Below are 21,508 nucleotides of genomic sequence, written 5' to 3' on the forward strand. Positions count from 1 at the left end.
CCTTTGCCCGCAGATAGGGTAGATGAAGACATGTGCGCTTTCTTCCTTTTTAATACAAGAACAAGCAACAAAATAGAAACTTCGAGTTAGAAAGTCCTCTTGAACCAAGAGAGTGCAGAGACAGAGAGAACATGGGCGCAAAATGTGGAGCTGTGAGCGTCAAGAGCAGGCAGGAAAGCAGGAAGGGAAGGGGACCAAGCCAGTCTTCTCTAACCTGGTGCTTCCCCAAACATTGTTGGAGAACGTTGACTACAGAACTCCCATGACCCCCTAGACATTGGCTGTGCTGGATGGGAGTTGTCGTCCAAAACATCTGGAAGGCACCAGGTTGGGGAAGCCTGGACTCTATACACAGTGGGAAGAATCCTAGTTCTGCCAGTTGGGTGGTGCAAAGGCCAGCTTGGATGAAGACAGACCCCGCACTTCAAGGGCTGCCTCAGTGGGAGCGTCGTCTATGGTGTGAGCTTCCCTTTTTGGCAACTGGCGTTGCAAACGGCCCAACAAGCCGAATCCTGCATCGGCGAGTTGCTTCCCGTGCCGAAACGATGTTTCAACAACCGCTCAATCTTGCCTTCCCCCTTCTACTCCAGACAGGCTGCCCCAAGGTTCAGCGTCGTTTTAGAAAAACAAGAGGCATACGTGTATCTCTGCAAGCGCGCTCCTTCTTCCCTGACCCACCCCCACCCCCCGCAAAAAGAAAAATACAAAACACAAAGCATTTTAAAAACAGCTGCAGGGTTGCTCTGGAGGCCGATGGTACGGTATGGGCCGTGGGCAGTAGCTGACAAGGTACCCAAACACAGTTCCCTTTTCCCCATAGTTCAACCGGAACTAAACTGTTTCTCTCCCACCTATGCCTGGATATATATATATATATTTAAAACGTACATCTGTGTCAAGGGTAGCTGTGGTTCTATCAAACCACCACTCTTAAAAAATAACGTGTCCTTGCCCACAGACAGCCAAGTGACACCAGAAGATTGAAACGGCCTGCCAATCTACCTTCACGTTTCTCAACAGCGGAAATGCACTTCTCAAGATCAAATTGTGAAGGGTCCACAAGCAGCTTTTGTTTTCCTTCGTGACATGATTAGGGTGATCTAGAGTTATAAGCGCTGCAGGCTCGCGCTTTGTGAACCTGCTTGTTGGCTGGAGGTGATATGATTTGAGTAGGGGACTTGGTTAGGGGTGAGGCATCCTCAAGCTCCACCTTGACAGCTGCTGCAGAGGGCCTGAGCAGACCACTGTGTGGTCTTTCCTAGACAACACCACATGATTGGGCAAGGAGGACGACGACATTGTCAGCTTGGGTAGGGGGTCAGCATAGGGCACAGACAGAGCTGGCTGGCTGCGGCCAGCATTTGGCTGCTCTGTGTTAGAGAGAGAAGAAGAAGGAAAAGAAGAAGAAGAAGCATCTTCAGAGAAGTGTGTGGCTTATGAAGGATCAGGCCCCATGTCCAGGTTCAGGAGGGCGTGGCTTAGCAAGGGAAGCTTTCCCTGTGGTGGGGCTCAGCCACACTTAATTGGGAGGGGTGTGGGGCAGTCCCAGACCCTTCCCTGGCTCCACGTAGCACAGCAGAGAGGGGCTTTGGCCACCCGCCCCACAGTGGGTTGATCCTGGCACCGCCATCTGTGTCCTCTGTCCACTGGGGAACGTTCAGTCCCGCACCTGACGGTGAGAACCATTCCCCAAGGATTCCTCGCTGCTACTGGAAGCTGAGCCTGCCGAAGAGAAAAGGGACTGTCAGGACTGGGTTAACTGGTACTACAAACACAACACAACAAACACAGCACAAAGTCAGCAAGGCAAAGCTGCCTAGCCACTGTCTTCTGGTCAGCATACTACAAAGGATAGGCTTTTGCACTAGGGTTATATATAGCACCTTAATACTTTTGTGTTTACAGGGAATCCCAGCTGTGAGGAAAACCTCATTTTTCAGCAGTCGTAAAGGGAATCCCTAACAGACCATGCCTAAGTTGCTACTGCCATGCCACCCAAATGGCTTCTCATTGACTCTGGCCAAACTGCAAGGTGAAGCGAAGGGGGGGGGAACTGCCCCCAAAAGGTTAATCAATATACCCAATTTAAGTGTGTGCATATTGTGTTCAAAGCATGTAAACTTTTTTTAAATAAAAAGAAGTGTGGAAAGCAGTTAACGTGTTTAATTTTGATATAAAGCACACACACACACAGGGGAAAATACAGTTTAGTTTCAAAACAAGCTGTAACATCCTCCTTCACCCACATCCTACTCCCAAATCCCCCCATTCCTTCTCCACAATCCCACCCATCCTTCCCAGACAAATACTAAATTTGCTGAATTTTGGACAACAGTAATTGGTGGAGCAACAAAACATTTTCCTTATTTCCTAGCTCAGGAAAGGCCAGGCAGTGGCTCCCTGGACAAAGCGAACAGGAGTGAGTTTTCAGGGGCACTAGGAAGGAAATGGGAGTTGCCTTTTCCCGTTTTCTGACATTGCCATCACTAGATGGCAGAAGCTATAAATGGCGGGAAAAGACAGTGGGAGTTACAAGGACAGGGAACTTGTAGTCTTTCAGGTGCTGGACTGCAACTCCCATCAGCCCCAGCCAGTAGCTAGGGATGATGGGAGTTGTAGTCTGGAAAAACGTCCAAAGGGTGTCCAAAGGATCCGCAACACTGGAATAAAACCTTACAAAGGGTGAGGGAGGGAACATTAAGTCAAGTGTGAGGGTATCACAGAGAAGCAACTGTGAGGGGAGCTGCTGATGCATAGCCAGTTCGTGAGGCCACAGAACAGCATATGCCTGAATACAGGTCATGCGCCTTTGGAACTGCTAGCCCTTACAACCATTTATACCAATTTGCTGCCATTCTGTCCCAAATAATAAATGGAAAAAGAGGAGAGGAAATCCTCAAGATTTGGAGAAAGTGTGTTTGTTAACAATAAGGCGGGGATGAGATTGGGGTCAAAGGGATACAAGCTTTCATGTGTATTTAACTTGACATCACTCACTGCTTTCAATTTAGCCATTCGAGTTCCAAATGCAGAATGTCAACACTGAGGCGAAATTTTACCTCAGAATTCAAATGCCTAGGATTTGTCAGTGTATCCAGGGAGGGGGGATCAAATAGTAAGATCAAACCTTGGCAAATACCAAACACAAATATAACCACCAGCCAATAGTGAATATCAAGATTCACCAACAAAGGTCTTGAGGAGAAAATCTGTTTCGGCTCTACACTGGTGTCACCACAGTACATGGAGGGGAATACCCTGCAGCACCAAAGGCCATTCCCAGCCTCTCACCATTGCTCTCCTGCATGGCTTGACCCGGCCCATCTTGGCTGGTCCCAAGCTGTAGCTTCCTCATATGCCTGACCACAGCAGTTGCGTTGAAGGCTTGCTGTGTAGGACAAAAAAGAAAGAAAAAAAGAAAAGCAGATTGCTGTCAAAGATGGGAGAGATGTACACCCCAGTCCCTTAAAGCACATCATTTCCCCCAAAGAATCCTGGGAACTGTAGTTTACGGCTGCTGGGATTTGTAGCTCTGTGTGGGGTTAAACTGCACTTCCCAGAATTATTGGGGTGGGGGGAGTCACGTCTTTAAATGTATGGTTTGTGTGCAGCCTGTGTGGCAAATGAGACAAACAGAAAATGAAAGCCTTTCTTCTTTTCCCTAGCTGTTGGCACCAAGGAAACTCGAGACTGCAAATATCTATTCTCAGCTGTGTTCACTATAAAAGTATATTTGCACCATGGACCTAAATTAGTTCAATAAGTTGCTTCCTTTCTCCAGGGCATTCCTGGGATGGGGATAGATAGGAATCTCAAAACAAAATTCTAAACAGCTTCAACAAATTGGAGTTCCTAGGAGATTTTGAGGGAGGTTATCATCCCCATCTGCTTAATTTGTATGCCACAGTTCCACAAAATTGCGCCAAAGTTCACAACATAGCAAATGAACAGTAAGTGTAACGATTCCCCCCCAAAAAACTTAGCAGGAACAGTTAGAAATAATCATAAAATCAATAATACAAAAAAACCCTATCCATACAGGTAAAAGGTAAAGGGACCGAACAACGTGAGCTCACCCCGTCATGGGGATTCGAACTGCCAACCTTCTGATCGGCAAACCCTAGGCTCCGTGGTTTAACCCACAGCGCCACCCACGTCCCTTATGTATCTATCCATACAACTGTATATTAAATACTAAAAATATGCAAGAGACTCTCACATGCTACAAGTGAATATCATTGGTAAAGGTTATACTAAGGCAAAGAACAAACATATATTCTGGCGGACAAAGGCTTTGCATTCACATTGCAGGGACACATTTGAGCAGCGACAGATTTAAGGTTTGTGGGTAAAAGCACCCACCGACTGCTTCTCTGCAGGACATGCCCTTACCTTCCACTTGCTCTTGGCAAAATTCTTTTTGATCTGCTCACTGACTGACTGGTGGATGTTCTTATCTAGTGCAGTGTCTCCAGCAATCCTGGAAGGAAGATTGTTTCTTATTAACACGCCCCATAGGAGTGCCTTTGGCCTTTAAAGCCTTCTACGGTCCGGGACCCCTATACTTAAAAAGGACCATCTTTCACCATGTCAACCCACCAGGACCCCAAGATCAACATCTATACAAGGCATCTATACAAAGCATTGAAATACCAATAGATGCCTGCACCATTCCAGGCGATGTGAGTTCCTAATAAGAACAGGACCTAAGGGAATTCCCGTTCCAATCAGTTCACCTGGTGCCAACTCTGAAAGCCTGCAGGTCAGCCTTCTCCAAACCAATGCCATCCAGATATTTGGGGCTACAAATCTCATCAGGTACGATGGGAGTACAGTGGTACTTTTGTTTACGAACTTAATCCATTGCGGAAGTCCGTTCTTAAACCAAGGCCTGCTTTCCCATAGCAGCGGGGGACTCAATTTACAAATGGAACGCACTCAACAGGAAGCGGAACATGTTCTTATTCCAAGGCAAAGTTCACAAACCAAAACACCTTCCGGGTTTGCAGCATTCTTAATCTAAGTTGTTCATAAACTAAGCTGTTCTTAAACCAAGGTACCACTGTACAATGAGAGGCTTACTCTCAAGTGGGTGCAAAGATCGCAGCATTATATTCGTGCTTTCTTCCATTGTATTTTTTTTTAATGCCACCTTTCAGAGACAATGATCGTCTCCCATCAATTAGGAGGGAGGGAGAGAAGTCCTACCATCAGACTTGCAAACTGAAAAGAAATGACACACCAGGAAAGGCGAGTGGAGGGAAAAGGCACAGGGGAGAGATCGGTTCTCCAACGCCAGAATAAAATGGTGAGCTATAAAAGGACATTTACATCCAGTTCAGACCAGGCTCATCTTCTTTGCTAGTATTCCTGCTCAAATTGCAATTGGCACCCCTTGTTCCTTTGGCCAATGAATGGCAGCCAACATGCCCTTTCTTCCTGCTCCCGCAGTCCCAGGGCACTGGGCAGCTGGAGCTTAATGATCTTTCGGACAGGGAGGAGGAAGGAAAAAGCAAACTTCCTGCAGGTGCTCCTTCTCTGGCCAGGCTGGTCTCCCCCTTACTTGCCTTTTACAACTGGTCAACAGGAGCCAAGAGATCCCCCAGCTTTCTCAAAGCCAGCTAAATGGATGATGGGGTACAGATTCCTTCTTACCACGGGTGTTGTAGTGCCTGCTCACAGGTGAAGCGTTTCTTAGGGTCCCTCTCCATTAAATGCTGGATGAAATCTTTGGCTGAGAGGAGAAAGGAAGTGAATGAGGGCCTGAGTTAGCAAGCAAGCCAGTGAGCGGTGCCACTGGCCTCCTCCCACAGCACAGATCCACTTGATTCCATTTATTATTATTTTTAATTAGAGTTATCTACCAATTTATTTGTTTTTTTAAAAGCCCACTAAGCTGTTTAGATAAAGCGATCTAAAATACCTGCAAGAAAATACTGAAAAAGCAAGCAATAAATTTTATCAAATCAGCAGTTAAAAAAAACCACAACAAATATACATAATATGTGCCTTGGTTCTAGCACTGGCATTCAGACGGCCACCATTTCCTTCCCTCACCTGATTCTGATATGTCGTCCCAGTAGGGGGAGTCAAATTCATATTCGGCCTTCAGGATCTGCTCAAAGAGCTTTGTGTCGTTCTCATCGTAGAAGGGGGGATAGCCACACAGTCTGAGGGGAGAAAGTGGGGACAGGGCATGTGTGACACTCAGAAGGCATGGCAATATACAACGGGGAGAGTTGGAAATAAATGTATAGGCTGTGAAGGAGCAAAAGAATGTGGGGAACTGAGGTAAATGGACTGGAAAGCGAGGGGAGAGAGGAAGAAAAAAGACAGGTTACTTCCTGACCAGGGGATTAGAAGGGTAGAATCATTGTCAGGGCCGGCCCACCTATGAGGCAAGGTGAGGCAACCACCTCAGGTGGCAAGATTCACCTGGGCTGCAGAGCCCAAAATTGATCTTTTCTTCCCCTCCATTTTCCTGAAGTTGATCTCCCCTGACCCCTTGTTCCCTGGCGGAGAGAGGGGGAGCCATTTCTGTGTCCACCTCAGGTGCCAAAACGTCTTTGCCTGGCCCTGATAACAACAGTTGAACCGTTTTTGTTTGTTTTACAACGGCATCTCTCTTTTTTTGTGCTTTTCTGTTGTCAACCACCCTGTGATCTTCGGATGAAGGGCGGAATAGAAATTTAATAAATAAATAATAGTTGCCGAAAGAGGGAGGCGGAGCTGTTTCATTTGGGTGGTGGCGTGCCCTCTCCTGGAGACACCGAGGCACCAAGTGAACCTGTTGCTTGATGCACCTCCTAAGCCACTCACTGACCAATCTTCTTACACAGTAGCGATGGGCAAACCAGTTTGTTTTCATGTCATTTGCATGTGTGTTTACCCATAAGTCCATTCCAGCCCATTTCCAACCGACTTTTAAAAAATGAAAAGTCTGCACGAAAATGTGTACATTTAAATATGTATTTTAAATGTGTCTTCTTTCAAAAAGCACATTTACAAACCTATGTTGATGATGATATCATCATCATCATTATTAATAATAATAAATGATATACCAGCCTTCATCTGAGGATCACATTATTTGAGCTAAGGAGATCCAGGAAGTGTAGAAGCAGGTGTACAACTTGAATTACAATCCCCCCAATTTTAAGTAGGAAATGTAGATCTGGTGAACATACCTCCCGGAACTGGCAAAAAGCCACTGCCTCAAGCATCGGTGAATTACTCCTAACCCCATTTTTAATTAAAGATGCAGAAATGTGTTTTGTAGCCGGAATGAAGTACCGTACTTTTCCATGTATAAGTCAAGGGTTTCTTCTGATAAAACAGGGTCAAAAATTTGGGGTCATCTTATACATGGGTAGTGCAGAGTGGTGACGGGGGATTTGTTGCTTCTGCGAGTAGGAGATTGTGAGTGGTGATTCTGCGGGTGATTGGTGGGTGCGGCAAGGGCTGCTGTTGATTGGCTGCTGTTGTGGCAATTGGGCGGGCAAATGGCGGCTGCTTGCAGCGATCGGGCAGGCAATTGTTGGGTTATGCGACGTGCAAGCGTTGCAGCGTTGGACAGTCTGGCGATAGATTTTCAGCATTCCCCCCCCCCAAAAAAGCTCCGAAACTCTGGGCATTCCCCCTATCGACAGCTCAGCAACTCTGGACAATCACACACACACCCATTTCTAAATTTCGAGTCTCCAAAAATACATGGGGCGTGTCGTACACGGATAAATACAGTAATAATCCCCAAGAGAGGATGTACCAGCTCTGTGGGCGGTAAAGGGTTAAAGGTGGCTCCGGTGGTTGAGTTGTGGGCCTTGGTGGGGGACAATATTATGAAACTTTTCAAGCTGTCCATAAAGGAGAAATGAATGGGCAAAAGTAGCTGTGTGGTGCCAGAAGCACCGTGGAAGGAGAAGAGTGGAAGGGAGTGTCCAGTGTTTAGCTGACTAGGACTCCCTTTGCATATGTGAATTCAGGAGCGATAGGAGGCAGGGCATCTGGCTCCAGGCCCACCGCCATCTCAATTCAACTCAGTACGTACAAGATGTAAGCGATGACTCCAATAGACCAGCAATCCACCGCTTTGCTGTAAGGCTTCTGTGCCAACACCTCAGGAGCTGGACCAGACCCAAGGGGGGAAAGAAGAAGAAAGTGACCATTAGAGATGGAAATTCCCTGTTGCCCAAATGTCGTTTGGGGACAGATGGGGAAATGCAACCCTTGTACAGTGGTACCTCGGGTTAAGTACTTAATTCTTTCCGGAGGTCCATTCTTAACCTGAAACTGTTCTTAACCTGAAGCACCACTTTAGCTAATGGGGCCTCCCGCTGCCACCGCGCCGCTGGAGCACAATTTCTGTTCTCATCCTGAAGCAAAGTTCTTAACATGAAGCACTATTTCTGAGTTAGTGGAGTCTGTAACCTGAAGCGTATGTAACCTGAAGCGTATGTAACCTGAGGTACCACTGTACACTGGCTTTACATGCTTTTTCCTACACTGAAGTGCTATCCATATTTAGAAAGGCACTTAATACGCCCCTCCTGTCAGGCAAGCTGGAGGCAAAATGTAGCCCCACCTCCTCATAAAAACCCCCTCAGGGCATGCAGTGATTTTCTTTGTCAGCCAGATCCACTCTTCTCAATTGGGGCGGGGTGGTGGTGGTGGAATAAGAAACCTCTTTAGCTCACCCACATAACCTGGAGTCCCACATGCCGTAGACATAACACTTCCTGAGCCTTCTATCTTTGACAGCCCAAAGTCGCTAATCATGATCTTGGAATCTTCATCCAGACTGTAATACAGCAGGTTTTCGGGCTAAAAGGGCAGAGAGCAGGGAGGAAAGAGGGAGATAAATACCGTCAGACTAGAGCTCCAAGTAACAATTTATTTAAAGCATATATATTTTTTAATCCTGTCCTTCAGCAACAGAAGAAAAAGGCTCTTAGTGTGGCTTACAGAACAGTAAAAAACAAGACAGTTCCTGCCCTCTATGCTTACAGTCTAAAAAGACACAACACAAAAGGGGAAAGGGATGAGGAGGGTAGAGGAAAACAACCAAACTCAGGCACCAGCTGTTAAAGTGCAGTTCTTATAATGGCCAGTTGGGACAGTTCAGGTAGCATGGTGGAATGCAGAAAGAATTTATCCAGGCAGGAGGGAGAAAAGACCATTATAAGCATCTTAAGAAAGAACCCCACACAAAACCAAATAATCAAGACAAGCTTGGTCCAGAAAAGAACATGGAACTGTCCTCCACTGGAGGTTTTTAAGCAGTGGTTGGATGGCCATCTGTCATGGATGCTTTAGCTGAGATTCCTGAAATTGCAGGGGGTTGGACTAGATGACCGTCAGGGTCCCTTCCAACTCTACAGTTCTATTCTATGGACATAAGTAAATCAAATGTGCATACGAAATGCATGGATTGATCTGTTAAACTTATTTCTAAAAGCTGATTAAAGGTAGACTTATCGCAATAAGGTAAACATAATTTTTTTTGGGGGGGGGACATTACACAAGACATTATTTAAGATACTAATTCTTTTTCTCCTGGAGCTCATTAGCCCCTCACAGAACTAAATTTCCCTGAGGGAAGGGGAAGAGGTCAAGCTGCAATAGTTAAATTGTAAGTGTGTAATGTTAAATGCCTGCCAATTGCCACAACCACTAGACTTGAGATTCTTGAAATCTTACTGCTCAAAGTGGAATTAGCAATTATGATGTAAAGCAAAGCTGGAGGGGAAACCTCAGAGGTTAGGCCAAGCAACAAAAACATCTAAATGCCAAAGCTAGATGTTTCTACCTTATTGCCTGAAAGCTTTTACCACTCAAAAAGAAGCAGCTAAGAAAACATCGTTTCTACAAGAGAGAGCTGGAACAGTCCAGGCTATCAAGTTATGTAAAATAATTCCAGACTAAGTGCTATGACCTAAAATGAGGCTGCATTTAAAATTGTATTTTAACCCGTATTTTAACCCATATTTTATCCCGTATTTTAATTTTTCTTAAATATCTATTATTTTCTTTTCTTTTTCTATTACGTTTTATTGTAATTTTATTGGTGTTAGCCGCCCTGAGCCCAGTTCTGGCCGGGGAGGGCGGGGTATAAATAAAAAAATATATTATTATTTACTATTATTTATTTAGTACAGAGCAGCATATGAGAAGCCACTTCATAGACTCGCATTTGAGTGTGAAACGGTGCCAAGTTGCCATCTGATAAAATTTGTCTTTTAGCAGAATACCACCCTTATTATAAATACCATCCTTATCCGTTTCCTTTGGGCATTTGGACCTGTTTTGCAGGTTGAAAAAATCTCCGCCTGTTTTGGTTCTGTGAGCTAATTCTTATCTAATCCTTTGTGGTTACATCCTTGTAGTTGTGCCAGCCATTGATATTTAAGTGCTGTACAGGGATAGGGTTTGAAGGCCAAAAAACGTCATCCGTTTTGTAATCTCCCGTTCAAAGCAACTGCTACACAGCAAAGCCAGCCTTGCCCTGTGGAAAACAGTCATCTGAGCTGTGTGCTATTGTTGGGTTTTTAAGTTAGTACACCTTCTGTACTTCATTAGAACTCAGCGGCTGCTCAAGTGGTTGTATTGATTTGTCCAGTTTGCAGGACATCAGGTTTGGGGATAGCTTCCCCAAAAATCTCGACTGGCCTAGAACACAGAGTTCATGATGCATAGATGCTGAAATGGAAGCCCAAACCAAAATAGAAAGCTGAGAAGATGATGGCTGGAGGCAGTAATGCTTCTGGATAGCAGTTGTACAGAAGTACAGGATCAGGTTTAAGGTGCTGGTTTTAACCTTTAAAGCCCTATACGGCCTAGGACCCTCGTACCTACAGGACCGCCTCTCCTGGTATGTCCCACGGAGGACCTTACGGTCTTCACACAAAAATATCTTGGAGGTCCCAGGCCACAGAGAGGTTAGGCTGGCCTCAACTAGAGCCAGGGCTTTTTTGGCTGTGGCTCCGATCTGGTGGAACGCTCTGCCACAAGAGACTAGGGCCCTGCGGGACTTGACATCTTTCCACAGGGCCTGCAAGACAGAGCTGTTCCACCAAGCCTTTGGCCAGGGCACAGCCTGACTCCCTCCTTTGGCAATCTTCACAGAACTCTAGCCCAATGATTGCCATCAATTTGATTTGAATTAATTTTATAATGAAATGATTTCAGAATGTTGTATTATTTTATTGTTGTTAGCCGCCCTGAGCCCGGCTTCGGCTGGGGAGGGCGGGATATAAATAAAAATTTATTATTATTATTATTGTTGGAAACTTCAGAAAGAAACAGTGCCTTTGTTAGTCTGGCTTATGGGTTTGCCACAGATATCTGGTTGGCCATGGTGAAGACAAGATGGTGAACAAGATGGGCCATTGGCCTGATGCATCAGGTTCTTCCTAAGCTCTTATGAGACATCTAAGTTTCAGTTCCAAAACCCATGCGCTAATCCAAGTGGGCAAGCAATGGGAGAAGCAAATGTTCACTTTGAGACATGTGAGGATGTGGTTGTGGTCCATGGCCAAAAGAACACAGATGCATTGAATTCATCACCCAACAGGGGGAAAAATGGTTCTCAGTAGATCTGTACTAAGGCAGTAGAGGCCAACCAAATGTGACAAAGCAGTGTGCAAGCTTTCCAAGTTCTATCATCAATAGCATGCACACTATAATAATAATAATAATAATAATAATAATAATAATAATAATAATAATAATAATAATAAATTATTTATACCCCGCCCTCCCCGGCCAGAGCCAGGCTCAGGGCAGCCAACACCAGTAAAATTACAGTAAAAACATAATAGGGAAAAAAACCACAATTTAAAATACAGGTTAAAATGCAGTTTAAATTGCAGCCTCATTTTAGTAGTAGCCCATAAATCGAAACCATAAGGAGAGGGAAACATAAGGGTCAGACTGAGTCCAAACCAAAGGCCAGGCGGAACAGCTCCATCTTACTACAGGAAAAAAGCAGCCCATCCATTTTCCCAAGACACAGAAACGTGCAAAACCGGAAAGTTTGTAATAAGGCAGTTGGTCAAAATCTGCTGCACAGACTGGCAGAGGGCTAGGAGAGGTTACTAAATGAGATCAGTAATGGCAAATCAGCTTCTATGAAAGTTGGCTTGTTTGGCACTGCCAGCCTTCCCTTGTAACACCATGCAGCCATTGGGCAGTACAGATGGTGTTCTAATGCACAGTTCATTTGGAGCTTCAATGAGGTCCAGACAGGCATAGTGCAAGAACTGAGCACGCACCCTAGAATTCTCCACAGGGCCTGCCCTAGCATTAGGCGGAGTGTAGGACAGAGTACAGCAAGGTGCTGGAGCACAGAGATGAACAGCCACCAAACTTGTTGCTCTTCCCTCTTTTGCTGAATGATCCAAGGAGTGCTATACTGGGAAGAATTGTTCTCTCTTTGTCCTGAGCCAGCCGAGGTGAAACGAGCCATTCTCTCCTCCCCGCTCGCTAGCGGCAACAACATCCCGATTTGTATTTTTCATAGGTGGAGCTAGCAACAACATATGGTGGTTCAGCCTCAAAAGGCCAAACAGCAAGTAAGGTCAGGAAGGAGACTTCCTCAATTGAGCCACGAACCGTGTTTGTGACCCGACTTCTGGAAGAAAATATGAAGCGAAACTGTGCCGTCCATTCCGTAAAATAAAATTAGGCGAACAGCAGTATCTATGTACATATGTAAGCACACAGTTGCCAAGCTCACAGGGAAATCAAAGCACATCAAAAAGAGCAATCAACTATTGGGGCAGTTTCGTTCAAAACAGTGCCAGCCTAAATCATCGGGCTGCAATAGATGCCCAGGCCCAAAATTAAATGTGCCTGTGTTGCATTTTCTAGGCAATTTCCCACCCATATATTGAATTTGATGGTGTTGTGGTCACTGTTCCCACTGTTCCTTTGACTTGGAAAACCACCACACCCTGCACTCCCTTTCCATAGAATTCTTTCTACAGATTTAAAATCCATGGATTATAATTATCCAATTGTTTCTAATATTCCCACTGTGTCCTGTTCTCTTTTTAATACTGTCCACTCTTAACTCACCCACCTTCAATCTGAGGCATTCAGAATTGGCCTAAAGAAGAACTCCCTTTTTTATGTAAGTCTTTTTCCTTTGGGGTTTTTCCTATGCTATTTTTGACTACTTAAACGGCTCTCCATTGTCTCTGCATGTTGATTATCAACTTGTATCCTGTCTTCAACTTTGAGGGCACAGAACCATTTCCACCACGGCCACGGGACCAGTTATTCCAGAATCAGAACTTCTCTAAGGGACAAAATCAACATGTTGTGAAAGTAGTGGGGACTCTCCTAATGTTTTTCTCAGCAGAGATTGGGAGTTTAATCCCACCTTGTACCAGTTCTCTGGTACAAAAGCACTCTCTCCACATAGCTTCCTGAAGTTGCTCTTGAACACAGGGCCCTGTGTGTGTGTGTGTGTGTGTGTGTGTGTGTGTGTGTGTGTTGTGGGGTGTTGTATTCTGAAATATGTCACTGACAAAATAACAGTGGATTCATACCGGACCATCCATACATCATCCTGCTTTGTAAATTGTTATGCAACACTTCCCTGGCGTTGCCACGCTATTGCCATCTGGAGGGGCAATCCTGTGCTATGGGGCAAGAAAAGAGGGAAAGAATAAAGCCCAGGAAATTTGTGGCATAAGAAGTTACAGGATATCAGCAGGACGTTACGGGATACACACCGACAGTCCCCCGAAAACATTTACAGGCAGGTAATAACAGTAATGGGACGCGGGTGGCACTGTGGGAAAAACCTCAGCGCCTAGGACTTGCCGATCGCATGGTCGGCGGTTCGAATCCCTGCGACGGGGTGCGCTCCCGTCGTTCGGTCCCAGCGCCTGCCAACCTAGCAGTTCGGAAGCACCCCCGGGTTCAAGTAGATAAATAGGGGCCGCTTGCCAGCGGGAAGGTAAACGGCGTTCCATGTGCTGCGCTGGCTCGCTGGCCACGTGACCCGGAAGTGTCTGCGGACAGCGCTGGCTCCCGGCCTACAGAGTGAGATGAGCGCACAACCCTAGAGTCTGGCAAGACTGGCCCGTACGGGCAGGGGTACCTTTACCTTTACCTAATAACAGTAATGAAAGCAAGATCATGTATTACCGCCCCCAAATCTGCAGAATAAGAAGAGGCTCACAGGGTGAAATGAGAAAGGCACCATAAATGAGTGTCCACTTGCCCCTCCACAGCTATGAGAACTTTGTGGGGAGGAGGAATGATTTGCATCAATGAATGGAAGTGGGGAAGAAGGCTATAATCTCTCTCCTCTTCATTGCAGCCCCAATTCAGTTTACCCCCTTGACTCCAAGGCTGCTTTCAAGGGACAGGAAAGAGATCTAATCAAAAACTACTGGTGTCACATGTTGTTTAGGTCTTAAACCACAAGACAATGGAGGAAGTAAGCTCTTAATACTTGGCTGCTAAATACAAAAGCTGTATTTCTAGTTTAAGGTACCTACAGCAGATTAGGGACCAGACTAGTCAAGATGCTATTCACCTCAACTAGCAAATGAATAGCAGGTATGGGGTGCCTCCTATCTTCGGCTGAGGCTTTGGGATGCGGGTGGCGCTGTGGGTTAAACCACAGAGCCTAGGACTTGCCGATCAGAAGGTCGCGGTTCGAATCCCCGCGACGGGGTGAGCTCCCGTTGCTCAGTCCCTGCTCCTGCCAACCTAGCAGTTCGAAAGCACATCAAAGTGCAAGTAGATAAATAGGTACCACTCCGGCGGGAAGGTAAACGGCATTTCTGTGCGCTGCTCTGGTTCGCCAGAAGCGGCTTAGTCATGCTGGCCACATGACCCGGAAGCTGTACGCCGGCTCCCTCGGCCAGTAAAGCGAGATGAGCGCCGCAACCCCAGAGTCGGCCACGACAGGACCTAATGGTCAGGGGCCCCTTTACCTTTACCTTTAAGGGGGTCTTTGCCCCCTGCTGTGGTCCCAGTCCAGACTGGGCATGGGATGGGAGGAGGCAAACAGAAGCTTTCCTTCCAACTCATGGAGAGGGGGGCATGGGGCCCCCAATCCAAATTGGAGCAGCAGCAAGAGACAAAGGATTAAAGCGCCCCAAACTATGCCATGCCAAGGTCCTAGTCCAGACTGCAGCAGAGGGAAAGTGCCAGCTATTTTTATTTTGGAAAGGCCACCCAAGCAACTGCTAATAGGATGAATTATCTAGTCCGGCCTTCAGCAAACAGTTGTGCAAATGCACATCTTAACCCCGAGGCAGCTACGACAGAAATCCCCACACAGGTACATGCCCCTACCTTGAGGTCGCGGTGTACGATACCCATGTCATGCAGGTATTTGACAGCATCAAGGATCTGCCGGATGAGCTGGCTGGCATCTCGCTCCGTGTAAAACCCCTTCTCCACAATCCTGTCAAAGAGCTCCCCGCCTGAGACCCTACGTTGGGGAGGAAAAACACAGGTAGGGCTGCTTTCCTCAAGAGACCCCTTCAGGAAGAGGGTGGTCAGGGTGAGCTCTGCCCACAAGCTCCACCAATGCTGCCAGGCTGTGCCAAGAGGCTCACCCCTTCCCCCGGCCGCCCATAGCTGGGACTCCTCTAATTCCCAGCCTTCAACTCACAGCTGCATGATGAGGTAGAGATGTCCCCCGCTCTCATAGATGTCATCCAGAGCCACAATATTGGGGTGCTTGATCCTGCAAGAGAAAGATAAGCTCCTTCAGCAAGAGGTCCGTGAAATATCATCACTCTGTCTTGTATAGCCTGAAAGGCTTGCTTCCCAGCTTCTCTGTTGGTCAAGGCTATTTTCACAGACCCCAATGGCAGAGGCAACTTATGCGGGGGTTACTTTCCACCCTGCCCCGCCCATAAACGATATGAGCATGTGGGGAGCATCCTCTAAACCAGGCATAGGCAAACTCGGCCCTCCAGATGTTTTGAGACTACAACTCCCATCATCCCTAGCTAACAGGATGGGTGGTCAGGGATGATGGGAATTGTAGTCCCAATATTTCTGGAGGGCCGAGTTTGCCTGTGCCTCCTCTAAACACCTGTTTTTACATGCTCTTTTTCTTTTATTCAGTCCCTTTGCCTCCAGATCGCCAGAAAGGGGAAAGGAACAGCACATCCGAGCCCACTGCAATACAGCTTCTTGCCCAACAGCTGTTGATCAGGGTAGCAGCGAGAGTTCCCTGCGCCATTTTGGAATCCATAAGAGTGTGTGTGTGTGTGTGTGTGTGTGGTTTTTAAAAAAGCATTTTAAACATTTATTTCGGGCCTTTGGCTCACTGACATCCTCTTGGGGCTCTGGGAAGGGTCTCCTCGTGAGCCACAAAAACTTTCCAGCTCTCTCCCGCCACTTCCAAGTTTGAGAGAGATTATTTATTTATTTCGCGGGGGTGTATGCGGTTGCACACAAATAAATCATAGGCAAGTGGGGAGTTGCCTGTACCTTCGTTTCAAAACCAAGGGGGTGGGGGTCCAGGTGGCAACTCCCACCCATTTTATTGCTAGTGTGGCCACAACCAGCACTGGCTGTGCAACACCCTTTCTCTCTAGGGTGTCCATTGTACAACTTGGATGGGGCACTTTTGGCCCTCCGTATGTTGCTGGACTCCAACTTCCACCAGTCCCAGAGAGCACAGCCAATGGTCAGGGATGATAGGAGTTGTAGTCCAACAATATTGGGAGGCCAAACAGAGGTTTCCTCATGCTGCCTGAGAGGAACAGGCTGACAAGCTACTTTAAAAGAGAGAGAAACAGAGAGATAATGTCCCTGTGATAAGCTGGTTGCTGTGCGACAGAGCTATGCAACAAACAGTCCCCAGAATCAAATCTTGCCTCTGCTGTGAACCCAGCAGGTGCCCTTAAGCAAACTACTGCTTTCAGCCTCAGGCCACTGCCCCACAAATACACACACACACACACACACACACACACACACACACACATCTACAATAAGGGAATAATAGCAAAATCTACACTGCAGGGTTGTTGTAAGGATTCCCGAGCTAATGTATGTGAAGTACTTGACTGAAGAAACATATGGGAAGGGTCAAATAAATGCTATATACAGTGGTACCTCAGGTTAAGTACTTAATTCGTTCCGGAGGTCTGTTCTTAACCTGAAACTGTTCTTAACCTGAAGCACCACTTTAGCTAATGGGGCCTCCTGCTGCGCCACCAGAGCACAATTTCTGTTCTCATCCTGAAGCAAAGTTCTTAACCCGAGGTACTATTTCTGGGTTAGCAGAGTCTGTAACCCAAAGCGTATGTAACCTGAAGGTACCACTGTATATATATATTACATACTGGGAAGAATGAGCACACAAGCCAGAAACAGCTATTTAAATATATATGAAAGAAAGAAAGAAAGAAAGAAAGAAAGAAAGAAAGAAAGAAAGAAAGAAAGAAAGAAAGAAGCGTTATATTTTTTAAGAAATGCACGGTGTTGCCACGCAGACCAGTTTGCAGGCATTAGGTGGAGCTTTGTTTTGAAGAGGGCTTAAAATGAGTGGTTCAGCTTCAAAAGATTTAAAAAACAAATAATTTTGTAAAGGTACCGATCTGTGTCACTCACTTGTATGTCACTGGTAGTAGTCAAGAAGAACCTACAGGAGGGGAGACTCTTGAAAATTCATAGGGGATTGTGGGTGAGCTGCACATATAAATGTGCAGCCATTGTTTTTGGTGACAAAGGAAAGCCACGTCCTCCTTCACCGCTGAAATAATAATGTATAGCAATTTGGTATAAAAGAAAAAAAGAGGTGGAATTCAACATAGCGGTAAGTGGGGTTTACATGCATAGAACAAGGTCCATTAGTGCAATGAGAATTCCCTCCATTCCAAGCAATCCCTAAACCTACTCAGGGGTTCTCCCCACAGAGCAGCTTTAGGGGGGGTGGGCACAAAGGGGGAGGAGGGGCAGGGATTCCTGTTGTGCAAGCAGACCTCTTTCCTTGCACACAACAGCTTGGATGAATCCCACCCATGGGAAAATAATTAAAGGAAACCAGTAATCGAAGCCTCCCAACATCACACAGGGGCAGAAGCCAACGTTAAGGCAGCAATTAAAGGAAAGGGACGTGGGTGGCGCTGTGGGTTAAACCACAGAGCCTAGGACTTGCCAATCAGAAGGTCGGCGGTTCGAATCCCCGCGACGGGGTGAGCTCCCGTTGCTCGGTCCCAGCTCCTGCCCACCTAGCAGTTCGAAAGCACGCCAAAGTGCAAGTAGATAAATAGGTACCACTCTGGCGGGAAGGTAAATGGCGTTTCCGTGCGCTGCTCTGGTTCGCCAGAAGCGGCTTAGTCATGCTGGCCACATGACCCGGAAGCTGTACGCCGGCTCCCTCGGCCAATAAAGAGAGATGAGCGCTGCAACCCCAGAGTTGGCCACGACTGGACCTAATGGTCAAGGGTCCCTTTACCTTTACCTTTAAAGGACAAGGGAAAGTCATCAGTGATCCCACTGCCGTGCTCAAGAGGAAGTAGCGAACGTAGTAGCAGAAGTGATCAGCAGAAAGCTTTCAATTAAAGTCACCCCAAAAAGGCTCAACAGCACTGGACAGGCTGTTGCTGGGGGTTTTGCTCTATATATACACTATATTTGCGCTAGTATTTAAAAACAAAACAGCTCTGAAAAAAAGAAAGAAAGCCATGGGACTGCAATAATTGGGGAATGATGTCATCTGGATCCTCCGTAAAAAGCGAATGAACAAAGGGTAGCAATTCCAGGCTAACTCTGGAAGCAATATTCTAGAGCTGATTTTCATTAGTAGGAGACAGACGGTCACTTTTTATGTGTACAGAAGCTCTTTCCTTTAACCTCACCTCTTCCCTATCCTTCTGCCTTAAGCAGAATAGTCACTATTGAAACGGGTTCCTTGAGAAATCACTCACTAGTTCCTGAAAAATACAGTGGTACCTCAGGTTAAGTACTTAATTCGTTCCGGAGGTCCGTTCTTAACCTGAAACTGTTCTTAACCTGAAGCACCACTTTAGCTAATGGGGCCTCCTGCTGCCGCCGCGCCACCGGAGCACGATTTCTGTTCTCATCCTGAAGCAACGTTCTTAACCCGACGTACTATTTCTGGGTTAGCGGAGTCTGTAACCTGAAGCGTATGTAACCCGAGGTACCACTGTACTTCCTTTGAGTGAGCGTCCCACTTCCGAGTTTCAATGGTCCACATTATGGTCATTGATGTTGGGCTGGTTGGGAAAACCTGCCTTCGTTTTGTTGGACCTGACACCCCAGAACTCATAGCTTTGGACCCAGAAACCCTGTGGCCCAGGGTTGTTGCTAAGGCGCAAATTTGCATATAATTTGTATGTGCTCATGTATATGTATAATATAATAATAGAATGGCAGGTAGCTGGGGGGTCCCACGAGCATCGTGCCCTGCATTATATGCCCATCAACTCCAGCCAGCATGGCAAATGGTCAAGGGTGATGGGCGTCAGAGTTCAGCTACGTGTGGAGGGTACAATGGTACCTTGGGTTACAGATGCTTCAGGTTACAGACGCTTCAGGTTACAGACTCCGCTAACCCAGAAATAGTACCTCGGGTTAAGAACAGAAATAGTACCTCGGGATGAGAACAGAAATTGTGCTCCAGTGGCGTGGCAGCAGCGGGAGGCCCCATTAGCTAAAGTGGTACCTCAGGTTAAGAACAGTTTCAGGTTAAGAACGGACCTCCAGAACAAATTAAGTTCTTAACCAGAGGTAGCACTGTACTTGGTTCTCCACCCCTGTACGCAGAGGATAGGAAGTGCAGGTTCCAGCTCTGTAATGGAGACTCCAGATGTGGCAGCCACTTCTCCAGAATTTCCCTCTCCAATGCTCGTGACAGAGGTCATAGATTAGTTGCCCTCGCTGGACATGAGAGAGTCACAGGAACGAAAACGTGGCATGCTCTGGGCACAAGGAGACACTGTTCAGTGCCAACCAGCACTATTTTCAGAAAGGCTGATATCCCAGGCACAGATATCAGTTGTAGGAAATTATGCGCCCATGGAGATGATGCAAAGAGCTGTTGACACGTGATCAGGCTGGCAGGCCAGATGTATGAGGGGAGAGATTTCCTGCACTTAGGGCGCACTCATGCGCAGACCTCTCTGCAGCTGAACTCACACGAACCAAGGCACGCAGCATTAACTACTCCCATTGAGGTCACATTCAGATGAGCACTCACCTTATTTTTTGCCAACAAACTTGGCTCACAATCTCACTGGGCTTCTTTATTTTCAGCAGGCAGCAACTATACCTTTTCAACCCTACCTATGCAGCCAGAACAGCTGGAAACTTGCTTACTTTTTTTTTAATGGAAACATTTGGGATCCTGAATTCCAAGCCCAATACCAACATTCATTGCTTTTGCAGAACATACAGTGGTAGCTTGGTTTTCAAATCTCTCCCCTGACGAACGTTTCGCTTTTCGAATGCCGTAAACGCCGGAAGGAAATGCTTCGGTTTTCAAACAAGCCTCGGAAGTCGAACATGCCACGTGGCTTTCTGTACTGAGTTTTCCGAATTGAGACTTTCGTATTGAGTTTTCAGACGTTTCAGAACTCGAACTGTCTTCCAGAATGGATTACGTTCAAAAACTCAGGTACCACTGTATATACATTTTGCAAGAGCAAAGCAAATGTGCATGGCTGTGCATGACATCCAGAACAAAGCCATTCTAAGCATAGGTTTTACACGTGGCCGAGCTGCAAACAAGAAGGTAACACCAACCCTGTTATGTATTGAAGTTCTCACCCTGGCCACCAGGGGTATTGTGTATATAGTTTTCACTCAAGTCCACGTCAGTTAATTTAGGCAGGAAACCCTGGGTTGTTGTTGTTACAATGTTGACAGCCGGCTGCCTATAAAAGCAGGCCGGCTGAGCTGTTTGCTGTTCAGTTCAGTTCCAGCTTACAGTGGTACCTCGGGTTAAGTACTTAATTTGTTCCGGAGGTCCGTTCTTAACCTGAAACTGTTCTTAACCTGAAGCACCACTTTAGCTAATGGGGCCTCCTGCTGCCGCTGCACCGCCGGAGCACAATTTCTGTTCTCATCCTGAAGCAAAGTTCTTAACCTGAAGCACCAGTGGCGTAGCGTGGGGGTGCAGGGGGGGCCGGCCGCAACGGGCGCAACATCTGGGGGTTAGGGTTAGGGGGTGCAAATCCACGGGTTAGGGGGCGCAAATCCATGGGTTAGGGGGTGCAAATTACTTGCCTTGCCCCGGGTGGTGACAACCCACGCTACGCCACTGTGAAGCACTATTTCTGGGTTAGCAGAGTCTGTAACCTGAAGAGTATGTAACCTGAAGCGTATGTAACCCGAGGTACCACTGTACTTATAAAGAACTACTTGGAGAAATCTCTGTCGTCTGCTATGTCCACCCACTAATTAATAAGCCCTTGCTAGCTCATACTGGTATTGACACTTGCAGAAGGAGCAGGCAAAAAGCAGAGCCTGCGAGGAAGTCATGTAGTCTACCAACATGTAG

The 21,508-nt window shown here is 46.6% G+C and overlaps 1 protein-coding gene across 3 annotated transcripts in view; it reads right to left on the minus strand.

The window, feature by feature from the left end:
- Positions 1-35: 35 nt before the first annotated feature.
- CAMK1 (calcium/calmodulin dependent protein kinase I) overlaps positions 36-21,508 on the minus strand; it is a 41,761-nt gene continuing 20,288 nt past the window's right edge. For all 3 annotated transcript variants that reach the window (XM_083602202.1, XM_083602203.1, XM_083602204.1), the window contains 9 exons: positions 15,638-15,712; positions 15,316-15,454; positions 8,694-8,820; positions 8,048-8,123; positions 6,058-6,170; positions 5,656-5,734; positions 4,393-4,480; positions 3,292-3,388; positions 36-1,722 (listed from right to left, as the gene is read on the minus strand). In XM_083602202.1, the coding sequence (XP_083458328.1) occupies positions 1,658-1,722; positions 3,292-3,388; positions 4,393-4,480; positions 5,656-5,734; positions 6,058-6,170; positions 8,048-8,123; positions 8,694-8,820; positions 15,316-15,454; positions 15,638-15,712 (859 nt within the window). In that variant the 3' untranslated portion in view covers positions 36-1,657. The remainder of the gene's footprint in view (positions 1,723-3,291; positions 3,389-4,392; positions 4,481-5,655; positions 5,735-6,057; positions 6,171-8,047; positions 8,124-8,693; positions 8,821-15,315; positions 15,455-15,637; positions 15,713-21,508) is intronic.

This window comes from Podarcis filfolensis, assembly GCF_964270895.1.
Source record: "Podarcis filfolensis genome assembly, chromosome: 2".
Classification (NCBI taxonomy): Eukaryota; Metazoa; Chordata; class Lepidosauria; order Squamata; family Lacertidae; genus Podarcis; species Podarcis filfolensis.